The sequence below is a fragment of the Narcine bancroftii genome, chromosome 1 (genome assembly GCF_036971445.1).
Source record: "Narcine bancroftii isolate sNarBan1 chromosome 1, sNarBan1.hap1, whole genome shotgun sequence".
Lineage (NCBI taxonomy): Eukaryota > Metazoa > Chordata > Chondrichthyes > Torpediniformes > Narcinidae > Narcine > Narcine bancroftii.
The window spans coordinates 451,539,716-451,565,251 of record NC_091469.1 but is presented as its reverse complement, the minus strand read 5'-3'; the positions used below and the strand labels follow the sequence as shown (position 1 = coordinate 451,565,251).

General features: G+C 41.3%; 1 protein-coding gene across 1 annotated transcript in view; it reads left to right on the top strand.

The window, feature by feature from the left end:
- The window catches only part of gpr158a (G protein-coupled receptor 158a), a 694,119-nt gene that overhangs the window by 602,193 nt on the left and 66,390 nt on the right, over positions 1–25,536 (top strand). The window contains exon 8 of the mRNA XM_069914575.1: positions 13,531–13,669. Within this exon, the coding sequence (XP_069770676.1) occupies positions 13,531–13,669 (139 nt within the window). The remainder of the gene's footprint in view (positions 1–13,530; positions 13,670–25,536) is intronic.

The following is a 25,536-nucleotide window of genomic DNA, read 5'->3' as shown; positions in this document are numbered from 1 at the left end:
ACTCTGCATCCCATTCCAATGCTCACATGTCTGTCCATGGCCTTATGAACTATCCCACCAAGACTACCCATAAATTTGAGGAACAACACTTGATTTTCCGTCTGCTGACTCTCCAGCTGGATGGCATTAACATCGACTTCTCTGGTTTCTCCTAACCTCCTCTCCTTTCTCCCTCCCTTCCTTTTACCCTTTGTCTTCTTTCCCTTAGCTGTCCACCCCCTTACTTCTCTTTTCACAGAGCTATCCCTACTTCCCCTGCTTGCCGCTGTGCCCTCCCTCCCTAACCCACCTATTATCTCTACTTTTGGGACCGTGCTCCTTCCCCTAACCCCTCACCCCCACCATTTAGTTCAGACACTTGCTGACATTTTTCCATACCTTGATGAAAAGCTTAAATCTGAAACATTAGTTATGCATCTTTAACATTGCTTGAAAGAGAACCTTGTTTGATCAACTGAGTTTCTCCAGAATTGTGTTTTTACTTCAACCATGGTGTCTGCGGACTTTTATTTTTTAACTTCTGAAGAATTAATAAATACTGTCTATCTCCCATTTGCACACTGTGCAAGCAGGATAATTGTTTTGGTGCCAATTATGTTGTAATTACCAGTATGGATACACCTGTACTTAAAAAGGCCTAATATTAAAATTGTTCACATTATCTTTGCGTAGGCACATTGCCAATAGTATCAAGATCACAAGAATGTGAGTGCAGAGATTAAGGTAGAAGGGAAACAGGGTGTTAGGGTTGAGAAAGAGGACATTAGAAAAAAATAATGTGCAGCAAATAATTAAAAAAGGACAGGCAGGTGAATAGACAGGATAATTTGGTGTACAATAGAAATACACCAAAATTGGTTACAGATGCTGGTGTAAGGGTACTGTCCTTAAATGCATGGAGAATTAGGAATAAAATAGATCACCTTATTGTACAGCTACAGATTTAAAGATATGACATCTGTGGCTTAATGATGAACGTGATTGGGAGCTGAATGTTCAAGGGTACACAGTGTACAGGAAAGATAGGCAGGTAGAGGGGGTGGCATGGCCCTGATGGTAAGCAATGATATTAAATCACTGGAAAGAAGGGACATAGGGACAGATGAAGTAGAATCCATATGGGTTGAGTTAAGAAATGGCAAGGGTACAAGGACCCTATTAGCAATTGTATACAGGCCACCAACCAACAGCCAGGAAGTGGACTACAAGTTACAGCTGGAAATAGAAAAGGCATGTTAGAAGGAAAATGTCAAAATAATTATGGGGGATTTTAACATGAAAGGCGATTGGGATAGTCAAGAAGGTACTGGATCTCAGGAGACAAAGTTTTTAGAATGCCTATGGAATGGCTTTTTGAAGCAGCTTGTCAATAAGACCACCAAGGGATCAGTGGTTTTGGATTGGATGACATGTAATGAACCTGAGGTGATTAAGGAGTTAAAGGTAATGGAACCATTAGGAAGTAATGATCATAACATGATTGAGTTCAGTTTCAAACTTGCAATGGAAAACCTGATATCAGGTGTGTCAATATTTCAGTGGAACACAGGAAATTACAGAGCTATAACAGATTCACTGGGACAAGTTGACCGGAAAAGTAAAAGATGGAGGGAAAGCAGAGCAGAATTGGAGGATATTTCTACAATAAATAAAGAAAGTGCATTATAGATATATTCCAAACAAAGATTATGAACAGAAAAATGGAACAAATGTGTCTAACAAGAGACATTAAGACTAAAATAAAAGCAGAAGGGAGGGCATACAGGAAGCAAAATTTAGGGGTGGGAAAACAGAGCTCTGGGAAACTTTTAAAAAATTACAGAAAGAGACAAAGAAAGTAATTAGGAAAATAAGATTAAATATGGAAGGAAGTTGGCAAATAACATATAAAAGGATACTGAGTTTTTAAAAAATATATAAAAAGTAAAAGAAACATGGGTAGATATAGGACTGATTGAAATAATCCTGGAGAAATTATAATGGGTAACAAAGAGATGGCAGAGGAACTAAATGAGTATTTTGCATCAGTCTTCACTGAGGAAGACCATAGCAATATACCTGATAGTCAAAGGTCTCAGGGAATAACATTAAGTACAGCCATGATTAATAGAGAGATGGTGCTTAGTAAGAGGAATGGACTAAAGATAGATAAGTCACCCAGACAGGATGAGGTACATCCATTGGTTCTGATAGAGATGGCTTTGGAGATGGTGGAAGCATTAGAATTGATTTTACAGAAATCAATAGACTCTGGCATGGTTCCAGAGGGTTGGAAGGTTGCAAATGTAGTTCCACTGTTTAAGAAAGGAGGGAGGCAGAAAAAAGGGAATTATAGGCCTATTAGACTGATGTCAATGTGTCAATGGTTGGAATGTTATTGGAGTCAATCCTAAAGACAAGGTTCTGAAATACCTAGAGGTGCATGGCATGATAGGTCCAAGCCCCAGCATGGGTTCATGAAGGGAAGATCCTGCCTGACCAACCTATTGGAATTCTTTAAGGAAATCTCAGGTTGGATGGACAAGAGAGAGGCTGTGGATGTTGTGTATTTGGATTTTCAAAAGGCCTTCGATAAGGTGCCTCATAAGAAACTGCTTAATAAGATGAGAGCCCATGGAATTACAGGAAAGATATTAGATTGGGTGGAGCATTGGCTGATAGGCAGAAAGCAAAGGGTTGAAATAAAGGGATCCTGTTCTTGTTGGTTGCCAGTTACTAGTGGTGTTCCACAGGGGTCAGTATTGGGACTGTTTCTTTTTTTGCAATGTATATTGATGGTTTAGATTATGGACTGAATGGTTTTGTGTTGATGTTTGCAGATGACACCAAGATAGGTGGTGGAGTAGGAACTGATGAAGAAACTGAAAAGTTGTAGAGAGACCTGGACAGCTTAGGAGAGTGGGAAAATAAATGATAGACGAGATATAATGTTGAGAAATGTACAGTTGTACATTTTGCAACAGGAAATAATCAGGCAGATTATTATTTGGATAGGGAGAAAATTCAAAATTCACAAGTGCAAAGGCACAAGGGGATCCTAAATGTTAACCACCAGGTTGGATTGGCAGGAAAGAAAGCAAATGCTATGTTTGCATTCATTTCAAGAGGAATAGTGTAGAAGATTAAAGAGGATCTATGGGGCACTGGTGTGACCTCATTCAGAGTTCTGTGTGCAGTTTTGGGCCCCTTATCTTAGAAGGAATGTAATAATGTTGGAGAGAGTACAGAGAAGATTTACCAGGATGAGTCCTGGAATGCAAGGGCATATGAGGAATGTTTTGTGTCTCTTGGACTGTATTCATTGGAGTATAGAAGAATGAGAGGGGATTTCATAGAAATATTTTAAATGCTGAAAGGATTGGATGGAGTAGATGTGAATAAGATGTTTCCCTTGGTGGGTGAGTCCAGGACAAGAGGGCACAGTCTTAGAATTAGAAGGTACCCATTTAAAACTGAGCTGAGGAGAAATTTCTTTAGCCAGAGAGTCGTGGATTTGTGGAATTCATTGCCACATCCAGCTGTGGAGGCCCGATCATTGGGGGAGTTTAAAGGGGAGATTTATAGGTATGTAATTAGTCAGGTATTAAAGGATATAGGGAAAAGGCTGGTATTTGGAACTAGATGTGAAAACAGTTGAGCACAGGATGGATTTGAGAAGACTCGATGGGCCGAATGACCTACTTCCATTCTTTTATCTTGTGATAATGCAAAATAGGTTATAATTATTTGACAGTGCATTTCACATGCTGCCCTACATTTGTTTTCCTAAAGTAAATTGAGAAATGGCCATGGTGCAATATGGGCTGCTGAGTTCCTTTAACAAAAGGAAAAAAAAAACTACAGTTGCTGGAATTTTGAGCAAACAATGAGAAGCTGGGTTGACTCTGCTACCATGGGTAGAAATGGCCAGTCTGGACCCTTTATCATTAGTAATGTAGGAAGGGGTGGTAGTAAGAACATCAAGTAGGGAGAGGAAGAAGCTGGGGTGGTATTGTTATGAGCCCAGAGGACCACAAAACCCAGCATCAATAGATGTTCGCCAAGACAAATGGTTACTTAAACAAAAGTTACTTTTAATTACCTTTAAAAATTAAAATAGAATCAAATTTTAACTTATCACTATTAACCTAACTTAACCCCCTTCTAATTCTAAGCGCATGTGTATGTAATATGTATGTAAGTTCAGAAAAATTATTTGGTTCACAGTCAAATCTCACTTCTCATTCCTCCAAGTTCACTGGTTGCAGGCAATTCTTTTATTGTGCACAGAATTTAACATTTATAAAGTTTACCAGGCTTTGGTTCTCAAAAGGTAAATGGTTACCGCTTAGGAAGGTTCTTGTCGGTTTTTAGAGAGAGATTTGTTGTTTCAGGACATCCACCACTGATGTACTTCCATCAGTCTTGCTGACGAAACTTGCTCCATCGGGGTTCTCCAGATGATAACCTCTTTCTTTCATGTCACCACAGAGCTCCTTTTTGTTTCACTTAGTCCAAGTGAAGCATTAGACAGCCAATGCTCTCCTCTTGCATGACCCACAAGGGCTTTGACCAGGCTGTCTTACAACTGGGCTTGCCAGCTTGTCCTGTTCCAGTTCAAGCTGCTCTTGCTGGCTGTAACACTGTCAAATAATCTCTCTCTCTCTTCTCTCATACACACACACACACACACACACACACACACACACACACACACACACACACACACACACACACACACACACACACACACACACACACACACACACACACACAAGCCTGTTTGACTCTCTCTGCTTGTAAAACCACATGACTCTCTTACAGACAATAGCAGCACCAGCATTCTCTTTCATCTGTTGCCTTTGGTTAAACAACAATCCATTAGTGAAATCTCTTGAGCACTCTTCAAAGCTCTTGTAAAAGATGTGTGAAGCCATTATGTCTAGCATTGGGCAGAGCTCCAGTATTTCAAACAAAATCTGTTTTAAAGTGTTTGTATGTGACCTACTCTAACAAACCTTTCCCAATTTATATCCCAAAAAACATTTCAATATACTCTGTCACAGTATACCATCTTATTGTGTATTGGACAGAATGGTGGAGAGACAGGTAGAGGGAACATGGTTGGGGTAGGGGAGGTTAAAGAGAAAAATAAGAATGGGGTAGGTAAAGAAGAGATGAAACAGTGGAACCAGATAGAGATGGGGTTACCTAAAATTATAAAAAAAAATTATGCTATTAGGTTTCAGGCTGAGTTGTTCCTTGATTTTCCATATCAATAGATGAGTCCAAGGGCAGAAAAGTCACTGCAGGAATAGTTAGTGAAACTAAAATGGCTAGCAGTTAAGAATTCTAGCTTACCTATGTACACCATTATAAATTTCCAAGAGGTTTCCTCTCAGCCTCTGACACTCTGGAGAAGAACCCAAGTTTCTTAAACCTCTCCTCATAGCACATACTAATCCAGAAAACATCCTGCCAAAGCTCTTTGATCCTTTTCCAAATCCCTCACATTCTTCCTGTAAAAGGGCAACTGCGAATGCGCACAATACAGCCAACATTTTAGTAAGCCATTTTGTAAGGTCTCGCTTAGTAGGCTGGTCTACAAAGCTAAGGCGCATGGAATCCAGAGCAAGCTGGCTAATCAAATATATGTTTGCCTCCAACCAGCCTTTAACCCATCTTCATCCCCCTCCCGCTTTGGTTTCTTCCTGTTCTACACCGATTTCCCATTTTGGATTTTTCCCATCTTCCTCACCTTACCTCCACTCTGATTCCTCCTAGTTCCTCTACATGCCACTATTGCACCCTCTCTTATCAGATTTCACTGGCAGCCTATGTCCCTACCCATCACCCCACTCTACCAAGTATACTGTAACTCATCTCCCTCGACCTCACCCCTTTGCTTTTCTTCTTTCTCAATCCCAGAACTATCTCTATCCAACATCCTTCACCCTATTGCACTAGTTGACCACTGGTCCCAGTCGTGGCCCTTGCACCATGAACTTATTTTACCAGCTCTTTCCACTACACTAGTCCTGATGAAGAGCTCCACTATGTAACATTGCTTGACCTACTGAGTTTCTCCATCAGATTGTGTATTGAATCAAATGCAACTCTCACTTGGTGAGAGGAGGCAGAGAGTAATAACAAATAGTTGCTTTTCTAACTGGCACTCAGTAACTAGTGATATGCTGCAGAGATCAGCACTGGGACCTTTGCTGTTTCTGATACACATCAATAAAGTGAATGTAAATGTCAGTGGTACAACTGCTTTGTTTGCAGTTGACATGAAAATTGATGTGGATGTGCTATGGATAATGAGAAAGGTTGTCTTCAGCTACAGCAGAAGATGGATCAGATGGAAAGTTTGACAGACAAATAAAATTGTGAGTGTGAGGTCATGCATTTTGGAAAGTCAATTTGAGGGAGAATATATATGCAGTGAATGGTGGGGCACTAAAGAAACTTGATGAACAATGAGACATAGAGGTCCAAATCTAGAGTTCCCTGAAAGTGGCAAAACAGATTTTTAGGTTGATCCATGTAGCATGCATACCTTCATGTGTTGGAGCATAGAATATAAGAGTTGGGATGTAATACTGCAGCTTGCAAAACACTGGTGAGTACACTTGGAGTATTGCATGCAATTCTGTTTGTCAAACTATAAGAAGGATGTATGTGTGCTGGTATGAGTGCAGAGAATATTCACGGGATTTGCTTGGATTAGAGAACTTTATTTATGAGGAGGGATTGGATAGATTGGGCTGGTTTTCCACAGAGTGAAGTAGGCTGAGTGTGACTTCTATAAGTATGTCAACTGCGCTGGGTAGGTCACGTCTCCAGAATGGAGGACCATCGCCTTCCCAAGATAGTGTTATATGGCGAGCTCTCCACTGGCCACCGAGACAGAGGTGCACCAAAGAAGAGGTACAAGGACTGCCTAAAGAAATCTCTTGGTGCCTGCCACATTGACCACCGCCAGTGGGCTGATATCACCTCAAACCGTGCACCTTGGCGCCTCACAGTTCGGCGGGCAGCAACCTCCTTTGAAGAAGACCGCAGAGCCCACCACACTGACAAAAGACAAAGGAGGAAAAACTCAACACCCAACCCCAACCAACCAATATTCCCTTGCAACCGCTGCAACCGTGTCTGCCTGTCCCACATCGGACTTGTCAGCCACAAACGAGCCTGCAGCTGACGTGGACATTACCCCTTGAGATGTACCGGAAGTCACGTGGTATGAGAGAGAGATAAGAACACAAGCAGGAGAACAAAGGAAATGGGAGAATAAAGCCACTGAGAAGTTTACCTGATAAAACTTGTGTTTAATGTTTTATTAACTTCACATTTCGGGCCACAAATGTGACATTGGCGATGAGGATGAAAGAAGCTTGAAGAAAATTAAAGACTAAACAAGATTACAGAGGATTACAGACAACTTCAAGGTGATAAGAATTTTCTCTTTGACTCAGTACTTTTGGGGCTGGAATATTTCCTCATGGCTGGTGCAGACAGTGACTTTCTAACACATAGTGGAATTGCTCATTTTGACCCAACGGGTGATGCAAGCACTGTAAGTGTGAAGTGGAAGGCATGGCTGGAAGAATTTGAATCCTACGCCGACAGTCATGGCCTATTTCTAGATACCGGTACAGTTGAACAAAAAGCGCAGAGAAGGGCGTTACTTCTTTTCACTGCTGGACCTGCAGTTCGGGAAACATTTAAGATACTTTTGAATACTGGAAGAAAGGATGAGTACCGGAAAGCAGTAGATGCATTAAATGCACACTATGTAGTGACAACGAATGCTACATTTCAACGCCATTTGTTTCGGAGAACGAGACAAGAAGATGGCCAGACAATTGCTCAGTACGTGACGAGACTATGCCAGCTAGCTGTTGGATGCAATTACATGCCAGTTGATTTGGACAACCAATTATTGGATCAAGTCGTACAGCACTGCAGATCAGATAAACTCAGAAGACGTCTACTGGAAAGGGGGAGTGAGTTGGAACTCACCGATGCTTTAACCATTGCTGCTGCATTAGAGGCTGTTGAAGGGCAATTTCATACCATGACCCTGAAAGACAACTCAAGCCAGCAAATTAAGAGGCTCTCACATCGCCATAATCAGCCAAGATATACATTGACACAGGACGTGGAGTGTTATCGATGTGGAAACCGAGGTCACTTTGGAAAAGACCCATATTGCCCGGCCAAAGGCAAAGTTTGCAGAAAGTGTAGATGTAAGGACCACTTTGCAAAGAAGTGCAAAAGCAAGTCCAATGCAGACCAGAAGAGGAAGAGTACAACTTCCAAAGGCAAAGCCTGGGGGAAAGGAAAGTATCCTGGAAAGAAAGATACCATTCGCCAGATAGACGGTGACGATGATGATACCCAGGAGGAACAGAGTTGTTACCAATTTACGTTGAATGAAGTACATCATGAGAAGGTCCCAGTGATCATTGGTGGAGTGACAGTGCAGGTCATTGTAGACTCAGGCAGTGACAGTAATGTGATTGATCGACATTTATGGGAGAAGTTGAAAATGAAAAAGATCATCTGTACCTCAAAGAAGTGTTCCAAGAAACTGTATCCATACACAGCAACCAAGCCATTGCAGACCATTGGATGTTTTACTGCAACTGTTGAAGCTGGAGATAAGTACACCGAAGCAGAGTTTATGGTCATAGAAGAGAGGGGAGAACCATTGCTGAGTAGAAGCACAGCGCAAGACCTGGCAATACTTCATATTGGAGCTTGTGTCAATTCAATTCAGTCATACGAGGATATGAAGGAAGAATTCCCCGCAGTCTTCCAAGGAGTAGGAAAGCTGAAAGGTCGACAATTGAAGCTAGTGGTAGATGAAACGGTCAAACCCAAGGCACAACCAATGCGCCGAACTCCGTTTGGACTTCGTGGGAAAGTCGAAGCCAAAATTAAAGAATTGATAGAACAAGACATTATTGAACCGGTGGAACATTCGACACAATGGGTCAGTCCCGTATTGATTGTGCCCAAACCAAAGGGTGACATAAGACTATGTGTTGACATGAGAATGGCCAATGAAGCTATAATTAGAGAACGACACCCTATACCAACGGTGGAGGTAATACTTCAAGAACTAACTATCAGTAAGGTATTCTCAAAAATTGATCTGAAATGGGGCTATCATCAATTAGAGCTGGATCCAGGTTCCCGAGATGTAACAACATTTGTGACTCACTGTGGATTGTATCGTTACAAGAGACTATCATTTGGAATTAATGCAGCTTCGGAGATCTACCAGTATGAAATCCATCGAGTGATTCAAGGCATTCCTGGAGTTGCCAACATTTCTGACGACATCATAGTCCATGCACCAACGAAGGAAGAGCATGACAAACGGTTGAGGCGTGTACTATCTAGGCTACAGGAGGCAGGCCTTACCGTGAATGGAAACAAGTGCCATTTCGGTGTGTCAGAAATGGACTTCATGGGACACAAACTTACACGGGAAGGACTAAACCCTGCAGAGGCCAAGGTGAAAGCTATTGCAGATGCACGTGCACCTCAGAACGCAACAGAGGTGAGGAGTTTCCTGGGATTGGTCAATTTTTGTGCAAAGTTCATTCCTAATTTTGCTGCAGTGGCAGAACCACTAAGGAAACTAACCAGGAAAGGTGTACCATTTCATTTTGGATCTGAGCAGAAGAAAGCGTTCACAGCGCTGAAGCAAAGCCTGACAGATGCACAAACTCTTGGATATTACGATCCGGCGGCATCAACCAAAGTCATAGCGGATGCCAGCCAGGTTGGTTTAGGAGCTGTGTTGGTCCAGATGCATGATGGAGGACCAAGAATCATTGCCTATGCCAGCAAATCGTTATCAGATGTGGAAAGAAGATACTCTCAGACAGAGAAAGAAGCACTCGGACTTGTATGGGCCTGTGAGAGGTTCCATGCATATTTATATGGCATTGAATTTGAACTCATCACAGATCATAAGCCATTAGAGGTGATCTATGCACCTAGATCCAAACCATGTGCCAGAATAGAGAGATGGGTACTCAGACTACAACCCTACAAATATAAAGTAATCCACATTGCAGGGAAAACAAACATTGCTGATCCGCTGTCCAGATTGGTGAAGGATGGATGTCCACAATCCAAGTCAGAATTGGGAACAGAAACAGAGAGCTTTGTACGCTTCGTAGCTATTCAGGCGACACCGAAAGCTGTGACTACGAAGGAAGTCGAGAGAGAATCCGAACGTGATCCAGAACTCATGGAAGTAAGAGAATGCATACAGAATGGACAATGGGACAAGTGCACTCACAAGGGTTACATTCCCATTAGAGACGAACTTTGTTGCATCGGACAGTGTGTATTAAGAGGTTGCAGATTGGTGATTCCACAAAGTTTGAGACCGAAGATCGTATCCTTAGCGCATGAAGGACACCTAGGTATTGTTGGTACCAAGCAAAACCTCAGGACCAAGGTATGGTGGCCAGGTTGTGATAAAGACGCAGAGAAATTTGTTAAAACTTGTCACGGATGTCAAATCACAAGTAGGAGTAATCCGCCAGAACCGATCCGGAGTACGCAACTTCCGACAGGACCATGGATCGACATAGCTGTTGATTTTCTTGGACCTTTACCGACGGGTGAATCAATTATGGTAGTGATAGATTACTACAGCAGATACTATGAGTATGTGGTGTTGAAGTCCACAACCACTGAAAAAACAATACAAGCATTAGCAGAGATATTCGCGAGATATGGATTACCTGTTACATTATACTCTGACAATGGTCCACATTCATTTCAGAGACATTTGCAGAATACATGAGGACCACAGGTATCCACCATCATAAAGTAACTCCGAAATGGCCGCAAGCCAACGGAGAAGTAGAGAAACAAAATCAGTCCATTGAAAAACGACTGAGGATTGCACACGCAGAAGGACAAAATTGGCGAGAAGCATTGCTATCTTATGTGGCTGTCTATCGAGCAACGCCTCATGCAACCACTGGAAAAAGTCCTGCAGAAGCATTTTTTGGGAGAAAAATCCACACAAAAATGCTAGAAATAAAGGAAATCCGAGACGACCAGGAAATGAGGGACCACGATGCTGAAAAGAAAGGTGCAGCAAAGCTGTACACAGATTTGAAACGTGGAGCCAAGTACTCAGACATCATGCCAGGAGATAATGTTCTAGTGAGGCATGAAACTGGTGGTAAGCTGGACACACCTTATTACCATCAACCCTATACTGTCGTATCCAGAAGTGGCAGTATGGTGACAGTCAAGTCTCCGACTGGAGTCCTGTATAAGAGAAATGTATCAAGTGTAAAAAGGTACCAGTCCAGAGATACATCGAGTGAAGAGGTTGAAAGGCCAATACGAGATGCTGAAACTGAGAGACCTGATGATGTTCCAGAGGCAGTTACCAGCACTCCTGATGAAGTGACTAGAGCGCCAGAAACACCCGAAGCCGAGGCGAGCAGTATTTCCGACGCTGAGAGTGAACAACCGAGAAGCGACGACAATATCGCAGGCAGGCTGAAACGAAACCGGAAAGTGCCCAAACGATACGAAGACTTTGTGCCATAGTTTTAATAAGAACTTTGGGACAGTATTTTAATCTTATATCATAAAATGCATGTATGAGTGCTGTAGGAAGTAAACTTTATGTAGTTGAGTTATAGTATTACCATTAGTTACGATGTTTGTATGTTTCCGAGGGATATTGGTAAGTGAAGGTAAAGTTTATTTCTGATTAAAGGAGGGATGTCATGATAATGAATATGTATGAGATGTACCGGAAGTCACGTGGTATGAGAGAGAGATAAGAACACAAGCAGGAGAACAAAGGAAACGGGAGAATAAAGCCACTGAGAAGTTTACCTGATAAAACTTGTGTTTAATGTTTTATTAACTTCACATTTCGGGCCACAAATGTGACACCTCTCCATAAATCTTCATCCGCGAAGCCAAGCCAAAGAAGAAAAAAGAAAGAAAAGACATAGGAAGATATTCAAAATCTCAAAATTAAAAAAAGGTGCAGGATTTAAATGAAAGAAAGAATTTTTAGAGGATTTAAAGGATAGGCTTTTCACAGAATTTGGTTGATATTTGCCAGAGGAATTGGTGGAATCAGTAACAATTTCAATGTTTAAAAGGCATTTAGACACAAATAGGCAAAGCATAAAAGATGTCCGTCTTCATGTGAATAGATATAAATACATTGTAGGGTGATGGGCCTATTTCTATGCTATATGATTTGATTTAATGAAAGGCTCTCCCTCCTCATGTGTTCTCTCCTCATTCTAATTCTCAAGTCTGACTCAATAGTCATTTGCCTGGTGGAATTTTGGTGGGTGGCTTTGCCTCTCACAGGCACACCTTGTGTTGGACGTCAAGATGTGTGCCCTGATCGATCGTATGTCCAGAAGTTTTTTTGCATGTATATCAACTTTCATTTCATCATGCAAACACTTTCCCCTTTGTTTTATTTTGTGATATTTTTTTTCTTTGAGTGATAATAAAGGCTTGAATGTCATTCAGTTTCACTGCTTTATGCACCATTAACTTTGTATGGAAGAAATATAAAAGACATTGCCATTTCCACTTCATCTGAGGGTGAAGGAATTCTATCTTTTACAATGAGAGTATTATTTAACTGCTGTCATTAGCCTAATTAGGAGAGAAGGATTAAAGTTATTGTTACTTTAGCCATCATTCATAGATCATTCAGTACATATTCTGTTTTAAAAAGTTATTTACTCTTTTTCAGTGAGAAAGAAAAGGACAGAAGAGGCTTCACTCACTGCAGTGGGAATGGCCAAGAAACCAAACTAGATCTTGGTAAATCTGGGAAAGCACATCCCAGGCTATGCCATATAATTGGTTCATGAGGGATTATATCTTGTTAAAGGAAAATCAATTTTCATGATCTCATTTAAAAAAAAACACTTGGTTACACCCTAAGGTTTGGAATCAGCAAGAATATGCTTTATGATTGTTCGCTGTATGGGAGTAGAACTGCTCCACCTCAGGCCACAAGAAATGACAAAGGGTTGTGAATGTGGCTCAGGCCATCACACACACTCCCTTCTCCTCCATCAATTCTATCTATACCTCCTTCTACCTTGAAAATGCAGCCACCACATAAAAAGACCCACCCCACCCCCTCTATCATCAGGAAAAAGATTAGGATGTATGAGATCTCAGGTCACCAGCTTCAAGGGTAGTTTCTCTCCTGCTGTTTTCAGAGTCCTGAATGAACCTCAAAGTGGTTAAACATTTGCCTTTGCCCCATAACAACTGATCTCTCTCTCTCTCTCTCTCTCTCTGTAATTCTGAATTGTGTACTATGTCTTATTTGTAGTGTATGAGCAATCTTCTTGTCTGCTTGCAAAATAACCTCTATCGCTGCATCTTGGTACATGGGACCATAAACTTCAACTTATGTTATTCTGAACTGTGATATTTTTTAAAACTGCCACTGCTTTCTGTTAACAAAAGAAGCTCAAAGTCACTCCATTGCTTTCTTTCTTGCAGCTGAATTTCTCTTCCTTCTCTGGGGTGTTTATCTCTGCTATGCAGTACGAACAGTGCCATCAGCATTTCATGAACCTCGCTATATGGCTGTAGCTGTCCATAATGAACTCATTATATCTGCAGTGTTCTATACCATCAGGTAAGATGCCTACTGGCTCTTAAACCTATTTATACAAACTGACGACATAGCTGGTCATCTTATCTCTCCACTTCAATAATAATTGGAGCAAGAGAAGGAACTTCTGCAAAATGATTCATGTGTGTTGCCATATAGCTGATTTAACTTCACTGTCGATTTTTGTCCAATCTCTTATAATTAGATTAACCTTTCTTAGACAAAAATAACATTGGTTACAAAATATTGTCATGCATTCAACTGGCAGACAGTGATCGCTTAATGTGTACAACATACACAAAGCAGAGGCAACGGAGATCAAGGCTGAGGTGGTAGGGTGAGAATTTGCAGATAATACTGGGGTGACCTCAGTACAGGCACAGCTTATGGTCAATGCTCCATCTTGCAACTAGAGGGCAGTACTTTGACATTCTATTTATTGAGATTGGAATCAACAGCTTTCTAAGCAACATTCAAATCAGTTCCAAAAAAGAAAAAAAAAGGGCAGACATTGCAACTATGGAATAAAAGTGGAGAATGCTGGAAATACTGAGAGAATCACAACATGATTAGCTCAGTGCTGTTAAAGCACCAGCACCCGGGGTTTGAATCTGCTGCTGTCAGTAAGGAATTTGCATGTCCTCCCCATGTCTGCATGGGCTTTTTCCCTGGGTTCTCTGGTTTCCTCACACCCTTCAAATATTAAATAATGATTTTAAATTAAAATGTATCTGGGTTGTAGGTCACCTGGGCGTAAATGGGCAGCGTGATCTCCTGGGACGAAAGTGCTGTATGTCTCAATTAAATTAAATCACGCAGCCCCTATTGAGAGAGAAATAGAACTGATGCCACAAGAGGCACAAAAGCTGCAGATGCGGAAACTTTCAATAGGACATTGCTAGAGAAAATTACCAAGTCAGGCATGAGTAGAAATAGTCAGTCAATGTTCTGGGACTGAACCCTCCATGAAGACTAAGATAAAATGGTGAAAACTGCCCAGTAGCGTGAATTGTTCATCAAGATTTTGTTCATGTTTGGCCGAATGTAAACTTGAGCAACAACAAATCATATTTCGCCTGGACAGTCTTAGACCTAATGGCATGAACATTTATTTCTCTAATTTTTAGAAACATTCACTCTCATCTCTACCCACCACTGTTCTCAATGATTTTCTCTCTCTAACTTTTTTCCTCTCCTTCCTAAAGGTCTCTCCCTTTACCTGTTCCTCCGCCTCCCACACCTTCTGTCCTGAACCCTAACATCTCTCTCCCCCTCCCCCTGTATCTTTCCTCTCTTTAAATATGTAATTTTCACTGATTTTTGTCTTGATCAAGGGTCCAGACCTGAAATTTTGACTGACCATTTCTACCCCCTGGATGTTATCTGACCTGCAAGGTCCTCCAGGTCTTCGTCTTTTCAAAATCCCAGCATCGGCAACTTTTGTGTTTCCTCTAGTAATTCTGTCTGCTTGAAATAGAATTAATGTTTCAGGTTATGGTCTTTCATCAGAAACCAACACACTTACTGCGGACAAGTGAATTGACAGGAATTTGCTGAAATTGGCCCAACTATCTTCAGCTGTTTAATAAATAACTTTCCTTTAGTAGTAGAGTCAGAAGTATCCATGCTTGTTAATGTTTGCACAATCTTCAGCACCATTTATAGTCCAAGTGCAGTCAGACCTGGACAAGATACAGACCTGGGCTGATGGATGACAAGTAACATTGGGCTCCATACAAGTGTCAGGAATCATGAATATCCAACAATAGAAAATTCAGTTTTTACATCCTGATATTCAGTGGTATTACCAAGACTGAATCCCCCACTATCAATATCCTGGGGATTGTTGTCGAACAGAAACTGAACTGGAGGAGGCACCTATTTAAAGTGGTGATAAGAGCACATCAGGGGCTAAGAATCCATTGCAACTAAGTCTGACCGCCACCTCCAAGGCCTAAGTCGGTGGGGTGTGGTTGAATACAGGTACTCTCCTACTTGGAACTTATGTGGCTTGTGTCCATCTGTGCATACGACTGAAAATGTTTTTAAAAATATAACACTTACATGGATTATGTTGAATTTGACAAACTAGAACAAGGCATGTAAATGCCAAAATGTGCGTACTTACCTTGTTAGTCAGTATCCCGGGGTTCGTAGGCTGAGCGCGGCCATCTTGATTCCTGTGCGCATACGTGAGTCTTTGATCGGTTCATGCGTGGTGGGTTTGCATATTGGATTTTGGTTGGTGCATGCACGAGGACTAAGGACACAAATTCAATATTGTTAGGGTACTTAACTCTTGCGCATGCGCCAAGTGAACTCCAATACACAAGCCCACTGCCCATGCGCCACCCAAAGACTTGCGCAAATCAAGAAGGCTGCACCAAGCCGACGTGCCCTGGGACAGTGTCTAACAAGGTAAGCATGAACCAGAATGTGGACAAATTCGCCAAGTTTGATTGACAAAATTTACAAAACTTTCAGTTGTTATCATCCAATCCACGATGAAAAAAAGATCTGATTAAAAAGTTTGCTTTAAGACTTTGGTACTCCACAGGCATGGACAAAATTCCTATTTACTTCCATTTCGAGATACGACTAATTCTTCGGTCCCAATTACGGTCATAAATTGGGGAGTGCTTGTACTCTCCACTTGATAGGTGCAGCTTCGACAACACTCAAGATCTCAACACCTTACAGGGCATGGCGGCCTGTTTGATTGGCAGCCAATCCACAACTATTCATTCACTCCACCTCTGATGCACAGGGTATCATCTACAGGAGGCATTGCTGCAACTCACCAAGACAGGCAGCACCCTCCAAACCCACAATCTCTTCAAGCAAGAAAGATAGGAGTCAGCAAAAGCATTGGAACACCACCATTTGGAAGTTGCTCTCCAAGCCTCCCTCCATACTGACTTGATGTTGCTGGGTTAAGATTCTGGAACCTCATCCCTAACTGCATCGTGTATCTGCCTACACTTCAAGGACTGCAGTGGTACAAGGAGGCAGCTCATCACCACCTTCTGAAGGGAAATTAGGGGTAGGCAATAAAATGCTGACTCAGAATGTGAAGTCCACATCTCTTGAATGAATATGAAGAAAAATCTGTTGGCTATTTGCATTCACTATCCCACTCATTCATTTGATGCGCCCACCCCCTTTTAATAGATACTATTGAATAATTGCAAAGAAGTCATAGAGCAGTGGATTTAAACAAGAAAATCTGCGGACGCTGGGGTTGAGTGCATACACAAAAGTGCTGGAGAAACTCAGCAGGTCATGCAGTTTCATAGGAAGCCATTGTGCCCTTAATCCTGGTGCACTTGTTTCACCCCTGAGCCCTTCATCAGAAATCTGGAAAAACAGGTTGATGCAATGAATGTGCAGAGTAGATGTGTTGCATGAGTTGCTGTATGTAGCTGTATGTAGCAACATCTTGAAAGGGACAAGGAAATGTGTCTGCAACATATAGCAATGATAATGATAATTTGTCCTCATGGGGGCTATTTTCAAACTGATTCAACATAGCAACGTTGTGGATACATGATTGTTAACATACTTTTAAATTCATTCTGAGATATTGGAATATATATTTGCATTAATTTCCATTTTTGTATTAATTTAATGGAACCATTAAGCCAGTCATTTTCAAGGTGTCTAACTCCATTATCACGTTAAGTCAAATTTATTGGCATCCGATTGCAGAAGTACAACCTGACAAAACACTGTTCTCCGGTCCTCGGTGCAAAACACGCAGATACATAACCAAACATAACACACAGACTCACCAGTATATATGTATTCATATATAAAAATAAATTAATTAAGTATTTTTTTGTAAATATGAGAGTCTCGGATGGTAAGTGTGAGCAGTTCCTTTGGTCATTCAGCGTCTTCATTGTCCATAGGAAGAAATTGTTCCTCAGTCTGACGGTGCTGGCTCTAATACTCCTGTTCTTCTTCAAGGATGGGAACAGTTGGAAGATGATATTATGATCAGACAATGATCATGTAGATCACATCGATTGTTGTGTGTGGGGTGGGGGGGGGGGAGTGGTTAACAGAGACTTCAGTGATCCTCTCTACTGGTCCTGTGGATTGACCTCTGATTACATTTCTGTGGAGCAACCATATCCCACTGTGATGCAGCCACCCAGGACCCTCTTGATAGAGCTCCTGTGCAGAATGGTGGCCTTTAAACCTGCCCGCTTCATTCTTCTCAGAAGTGCAGTCAATGTTGTGCCTTCCTGGCAAGTAGTTGACTGAAATGTCAATGTTGGTGACTTCAGTATGAATGGGGTGCTGTATGTTTTTAGTGCGGGTATTTTTGAAGCTGTCCAGTTTAATTGGCAGTTCTATACAAATAGCCGCAGTGCTCATTGAAATGTATACAAAGCTTATCACGCTAAATCTCTGGCCAATGGTGAACTGAACCAGTCACTATCACATAAGACCTTGATTTCCTGAGGCCCCCAAAGAGCATATTCTAGGGGAAATTCCAGGTCAAACCGAGCCAAATGATTTCATTATTTATTTAAGATAGACAATCAGGATTAGTTCATGCAGCCCTTGACCTCCTTCTGCCGTGTAATATAATTACAGCTGATCTGGATAGTCTGTTTCCAATTTTTTGCAGTTCTATAATTCCATTGACCAATTTAGGCAATTCAAGTCCAGTTTTGTGAAAATGTTGCTGCTCCAGGGCAGTTTGGTATATTAACAGCACAGCACAGCACACGTACATGACATACTGCCATCTTTCAATGCAGGTATGTATGGGGCACATTCAATATAATGAACAATGCTTTATGCACTGCAGAGAGTCCTGTGATGTGGAAAAGCTTTTAGCTCTGCTGACATATATCAACTTATCATCATTACGGTGAAGGAGGATGCAAACACTGATTCTTAACATTTTATTCAAATATAGCTATTCTATATTGTTTGAATTTCATAGTAACGCATTTTGTTGGAATAAAACAGCATCGTCTCATCTAAACTACAATTACTTTTACAGATTTCTGTTTAAATGTAGAAAAATTTGAAAGGTTCTTCCCCCCCCCCCCCCCAGTGGAATTCTACGAATGGAGAGCTGGTGCAGTGGATTCTATTCTCTTCATTTTGTTTGAATCTGGCGCAGAAGTTCTATTAATAATTAAAGCTGAACTTGAATCCAATGTCAAAATGTCAGCATTGAGGAACATAACTCAAAATGGCAAGACCATCTTTTGTTCTCCCAGCCCTTTTAATGAAGGGAAATGTCCTAAGGTGCCACATGGGATGACATTGGCAGGAGCAAGATAAAAAAGAAACTGGTCTGTAAATCCAGATGAATGAAGATGTTTTCAAACAGAGACAAAGGAAAGGAGGAGAGAGATTTTTTGCTTTTGCCATATTTAAACCTGTACCATGGATGTAGCCAGGTCTTTTTTCTATATGTGAAATGTTATTCGATAGTGTTTTCTTTGGATTTGTCTTCAACTTATATGTGTTTAATTTGCCTTCATTCTACAAATTTTAAATTCAAATCCAATTTTTATTCTTTAACACATCATTTGTACACCAACTTCCATCCTTATTTAAGAAAGGATACACTGGGATTGGAGGCAGTCCAAATGAGATTCCTGGAAGATAAAGTTTGGGTTATCGTGAGTCAAAATTAGATCAATATTCTTTGGAGTTTAGAAGAAGGGGTGATCTCATTGATCTGTTGGGAACATGGCAGGGTAAATGTCCTGATATTAAATAGTGGGAGAATATTGGAAAAAGGGACATAGTTATAAGACTAGGAGGTGGTTACATAAAACTGAGTTGTGTAGGAATATCATCTCAGAGAAAGCAGTGAATGTCTGGGACATTGTACCCAGAGGAATGTGGAGGCTAGATCAAGGAACTGAAGATTAAGCCTAGGGAAAGTCACCATGATCATGTTGAATGATGAACTATTTTTTTGAGGGACCAAGCATCCTACTTCAACTCTTATTTTCTTGTGATCTTCTTTATTGGTGTACTGGAGTTGTCTCGCAGATCCCCGTTAAATCTTTCCTTTCCCACTTTAACATATGCTCTCCAGTTTTAGAATCACTTACTCTGAGAAAAAAAAGATTATGACAATTCACCATATCTTTGCCGCTCATGAACATAGAACATTAGAACATTACAGCACAGTATCGGTCCTTCTGCTCACAATGCTGTGCTGACCTCTGCAATAAGGTCTCCTGTCAACCACCTGCATTCCAGGGAAGAGAGTCCCAGTCTCTCCAAGACCTCCAGTCCCAGTAATGTTCTTATGAATATTTTCTTCACCCTTTTTATCTTAATGACATCTTTCCCATAGCTGAATGACCAGAACTACACACAAAAGTCCAAGTGTGGCCTCAACATCATCTTTTATAGCTGTAACATGATATTTAAATTTCTGTGCTTAGTGGCCTGACTGACGAAAGCAAGTGTGCTCAATGATTTCTTCACCAACTTGTCTACTTGTATCGCCACTTCCAGGGAACTATGAACCTATTTCCCTATTACTTGACTCCCCAGCATCCTGCGATTTACTGTGTAAGTTGTGCCCTGTTTTGACATACCAAAATGCAACATCTTGAATTATTTGAATTTATTTCCATCTGCCACTTCTTGGTCCCCAGTTGATTTAGATCTGTTGTAATCCTCGTTGTTTACAGTATTTCCAATGTTGGTTTCATCCACAAATTTACTAAATGTGTTAATTAGAGTCGAAGAGTCATAGAATTTTACAGCATGGGAACAAGCTCTTCAGTCCAATTTGTCCATGCCAATCCAATTGTTCACCTATGCTGCATTCATCCCATATCCCTCTAAACCTTATCTATTCATTTACCTTTTTTAAAAGTCCCTAAAAACATTACAATTGTAACCCCTTCTACAACTTCTCAAGCCAATTATTCCAAATACCTCCTCCCCTCTCATTTTATTCAGGCATCTACCTGTTTTTTACAGGTTTCTGGCAAAGGGCTCAGGCCCGAAACATTGGAAACCCTTTACTTTCCATGGATGTTGCATGACCTGTTGAGTTTCTCCAGCACTTTTGTACACTGCAGGAGACCAGAGCCTCTGCAAATTTTCTTGTTTAACCTCTCCAAATCAGTCTTTGCAAGTTCCTTTCTAATGCCATCCAATCAGCCTTGCTCCAATTTTGTTGTAACTCTATTCTATCCTTTTCTTGAATAATTAAAGAGGAGGAAGTGTGTGCTGCCTTAAAGCAAATAAGGGTGGATAAATCCCCCAGGCCTGAGAAGTCCTTAAGAGAGGCTAGTGTAGAAATTTCAGGGGCTTTGGCAGAAATATTTAAAATCTCCTTAGCCACAAGTGGAGAATTGGAGGGTTACTCATGTTGTTCTGCTGTTTATAAAAGGTTCCAAAAATAGCCCTGGAAATTTTAGGCCAGTGAGCCTGACATCAGTAGTAGGTAAATTATTGGAAGGTGTTCAAGGAGATTGGATATACAAGTATTTGGATAGGCAGGGACTATTAGGGATAGTCAACATAGTATTGTGCTCGGTAGGTCATATTTAACCAATCTGATAGAGTTTTTCAAGTAAGTTATCAGGAAAGTTGATGAAGGAAAGGCTATGGGCTTGTCTACATGGACTTAAGTAAGAGCTTAGAATGTGCTTAGTAAGAGCTTTGACAAAGTCCCACCGAGTATTGATGATGAGGTAGTAAATTGGATTCAACACTGGCGATACAGGAGAAGCCAGAGAATGGTGGTGAATAATGCTTCTCAGGCTGGAGGCCTGTGACTAGCGATGTGCTCTGGGATCGGTCCTGGGACCATTATCAATTGTCATCTTTATCAGTGATCTGGATGATAAAATGGCAAATTGGATCAGCGAGTTTGCAGATGACTCAAAGATTGGCGGTGTTGTGGATAGTGTGGAAGGTTTTCAAAGTTAGCAGAGGGATCTGAGCCAGCTGGAAAAATTGGCTCTAAAATGGCAGATGGAATTTAATGTAGACGAATGTGAGGTGTGGCATTTTGAAAGGCACTGAGGAGTGTGATGGAACAGAGGGTTCTGGGAATACAGATACATAATTCCCTGAAAGTGGCATTACAGGTGGATAGGGTTATAAAGAGATCTTTTGGCACATTGGCCTTCACTTAAAGTGTAGCTACCTTGAGAGTTTGAGATCTTGCTTCAGTCTCAGCATTCAGAATCTGAGTTTATTGTCATGAACAAGTCATGATATTCGGTGTGTTGTGGCAGCGTCACAGTGCAAACATTCATATCATGAACCATCTAACAAAAGTAAAGTAATATCTTTGGTTCATTGATTATTCAGGAATCTCATGGCAGCAGGGAAATCTCTGACAATTCACCATCCAACCATTCAGAAATCCAAGTGGTTCTGTAACTGGCTCACCAGGCATGGTTGCTCCACTCCTCATTGATTTGGCAGAGACCCATACCTGAGTTCCCCCTCCAATGGGGTTCCTGAGCACCTCATCCACTGGCTGGGGCCCTGGTTCCTGAACTGCCCATCAACAGACCTGGACCATGGTTTATGAGCTCCCCTTGACAGAATCAGAATTTATTGTCACAAGCAAATCATGAAGCTTGTTGTTTTGTGGTAACATTACAAATATTGCTCTAAATTTCATTTAAAAAGTATAAACGAATTAGTGCAAAAGAAGATAAAGTGAGGTACTCTCTGTGGTTCACTGTCCAGATAAAGTGAGGTACTCTCTGTGGTTCACTGTCCATTCAGAAATCTGACGGCAGAGGGGAAGGAGCTGTTTTTGTACTGTTGGGTGTTTGTCTTCAGGCTCCTTCCTGATGGTAGTAGTGAGAGGAGAGTATGGCCTGGGTAGTGAGGATCCTTGAGGATAGAGGCTGCTTTCTTAAGACACTGCCTCTTATAAATGTCCTCGATGGGGTGAAGACCAATGCCCAGGATGGCACTGGCCGAGTTCACAACTCTATGTAGTCTGTTCCTGTCCTGTGCATTGGCTCTTCCACACCAGACAGAGATGCAAGCAGTCAGAATGCTCTCCTTCTACTCCTGTAGAAATTTGCAGGAGTTTTTGGCGACATACCAAATCTCTTCAAACTCCTCATGAAGTATAGCCACTAGCAAGCCTTCTTCATAATTGCATTGAAGTGGAGGCCCAAGGATAGATCTTCCAAGATGTTGACACCCAGGAATTTGAAGTTCATCACCCTTTCCACTGCTGACCCCTCGATGAAGACTGTTTAGGTTCTCCTGATTTCCCCCTCCTGAAATCCACTATCAGTTCCTTAATTATGCTAATGTTGAGTGCAAAATTATTGTTGTTTCACCACTCAACCAGCTGATCTAACTCACTCCAGTACTCTTCCTATTTGACATCTGTGATGCTACTGATGACCATGGTGTCATCAGTTGCTGGACAGCCTGAGGCCATAGTTCCTGAGCTCCTTTCCTACTCACCAGAACCCCAGTTCACACGTTCCCCTCCTGATCACTGGGTGCCCAATTCCCATGCGCTCCATCTACTTCCAGCACTGCCATCATCCTGTTCCATAAATGAGGCCCTCCTGGTTCTTGCGCTCTCTTTAACCTCACCAGTTTCCCGAGGTCTCTTTAAATCTATCAGCTTCACTGGAAATGTAATTATTCTCATATAACATCTGAAGAAAATGGCAATTAAATGTATGTTGAAGTATTGTGAAATACATAAATGCGCTGGAAAAACACATGAGGGCATGCAGCACCCATATGAAATAATAGGCAACCAACATCTCAGGCCCAGGCCCTTTGTCGGGAATAATTACTCTCTGTGGTTGCTGCACGACCAGCTGAGATGCTCCAGCACTTTTGTATTGCACTCAACCCCAGCATCTGCAGATTTTCCTGTTTAATTCAGTGTTGTAGTATTAATAGGATACTGTTCAATAGACTGGAAAATCTACTAGTCTGGCACTATTAAACTACTGAGCAGGCTGGACTAACAAAGTTATACTAAACCACATCACTCTCCTCTCCATTCCAGATCACTATGTAAAGTCTTTTTCTGAATCCTCAGAAAATGACTCAGCTTCAAAATACACAAAGGTTTAATATGGTTCGTTGCCCGTTGTGGTATTTATTCATAAAATGCTTTTTTACAATAAATTTTTAAAAAGTTAAAACATATTACAATGGGATAACTTCTGCACATAAAATTATCAGAAGAGATGATTATATTATAAATTGATTTTATTTTCTCCTCTGTAATTCATTGTGTTTCCAAATTTTGATTTTATTCGCTTATGCCAGTTAGTTTTCCACAGTGAACCTAACTGTTTTCTTTTGGGGCTCTCTTTGTCATTAGGAAATGCCACTGAATAATTGGATTTTCCACCCAACTGTGAAATAAGCCGTGAATCAGCACTTATTCATCACTAGTAGCTTATCCATTCTACTCTGAATCTCCACTCCAATACGTCCCTGCAATGATTACCACCCATTGTGGGGACTACCTTCTGAGGTTTATCACCGCCATGCAAAATTAACTAGAGCAATTGTCAGTTAGAAACCTCAGCATCAGAATTTATTGTCATGGACAAGTCCCAAAATTCGATGCTTTACAGCAGCGTCGTAGTGTGAACCTTCATATTATAAACAATCTTACAATAATAAATGAAAAAAAATTTAAATAACTGCACGAAAAGTAAGGCACTGTCTTTGGTTCATTGATTATTCAGGAATCTGATGGCAGTGGGGAAGAAGGTGTCCTTGTGCAGTTGAGTGCTTGTCTTTAGGCTCCTGTACCCTTTCCCTGATGGTAGCAAAGTGAAGAGGGCATGGCCTGGGTAGTGGGGTTTTTAAGGATGGAGGCTGCTTTTTTAAGACATTACCTCATGTAGATGTCTTCGATGGAGTGAAGTATGGTGCATGTGATGTGGCAGGCCGAGTTAACCACCCTCTAGAGATTTTTTCTTGTCCTGAGATTTGGTGCCTCCATACCAGACAGTGATGCAACCAGCCAGGATGCTCTCCACGGTTTACCTGTCGAAGTTTTTGAGAGCCTCCAGTGATATACTGAATCTCTTTCAACACCTCTCAAAGTATAGCTGCTGGCGAGCCTTCTTTGTGATTGCATCAACATGGAAACTTGAGGACAGATCCTCAATGATGTCGACAACCAGGAATTTGAAGTTCTTGACCTTCTCCACTACTGAGCCCTTGATGAGGATTGGGTTGTGTTCCCCTGACTTCCTCCTGAAGTCCACAATTATCTCCTTGGTTTTACTAACGTTGAGCAGAAGGTTGTTGTTACACCATACAATGAGCTGATCTATCTCCCACCTGTTCGCTTCTTTATTATCATTTGTGATTCTGCTGACAACTGTGGTGTCATCGGCAAACTTGTAGATGGGATTGGAATTTAATGAGCAGAGCAGTGGGCTAAGCACACGTCCTTGGATGTGCCTGTGTTGATAATCAGTGAGGACGAGTGCTTTTTCCAATTAGTACTGATTGTGGTCTTCTGATGTGAAAAGTCAAGGAACCAATTGCAGAGTCAGGTATAGAGGCCTAGAGTTTATAGCACTCAGGGAATTGTGGTGTTGAAGTTTGAACTGTAGTTAATGAAGAGCAGCTGTATGTGCGAATTGCTGTTTTCGAGGTGATCCACAGCTGAGTGGAGAGCCAGTGATATTGCATTGGTTCTGGAGCAATTGTGATGATAGGCAAATTGCTATGGGTCCAGATCTTTACTTTAGTTACGTGTTAATTCTGGCCGTGACCAGCCTCTCAAAGCATTTCATGAAAGTAGAAGTTAGTACTACTGACTGATTGTCATTGAGGCAGCTCACACTACTCTTCTTTGGTACTGGGATGATTGATGCCCTTTTGAAGCAGGTGGGAACCTCTAACTGCAGCAATGA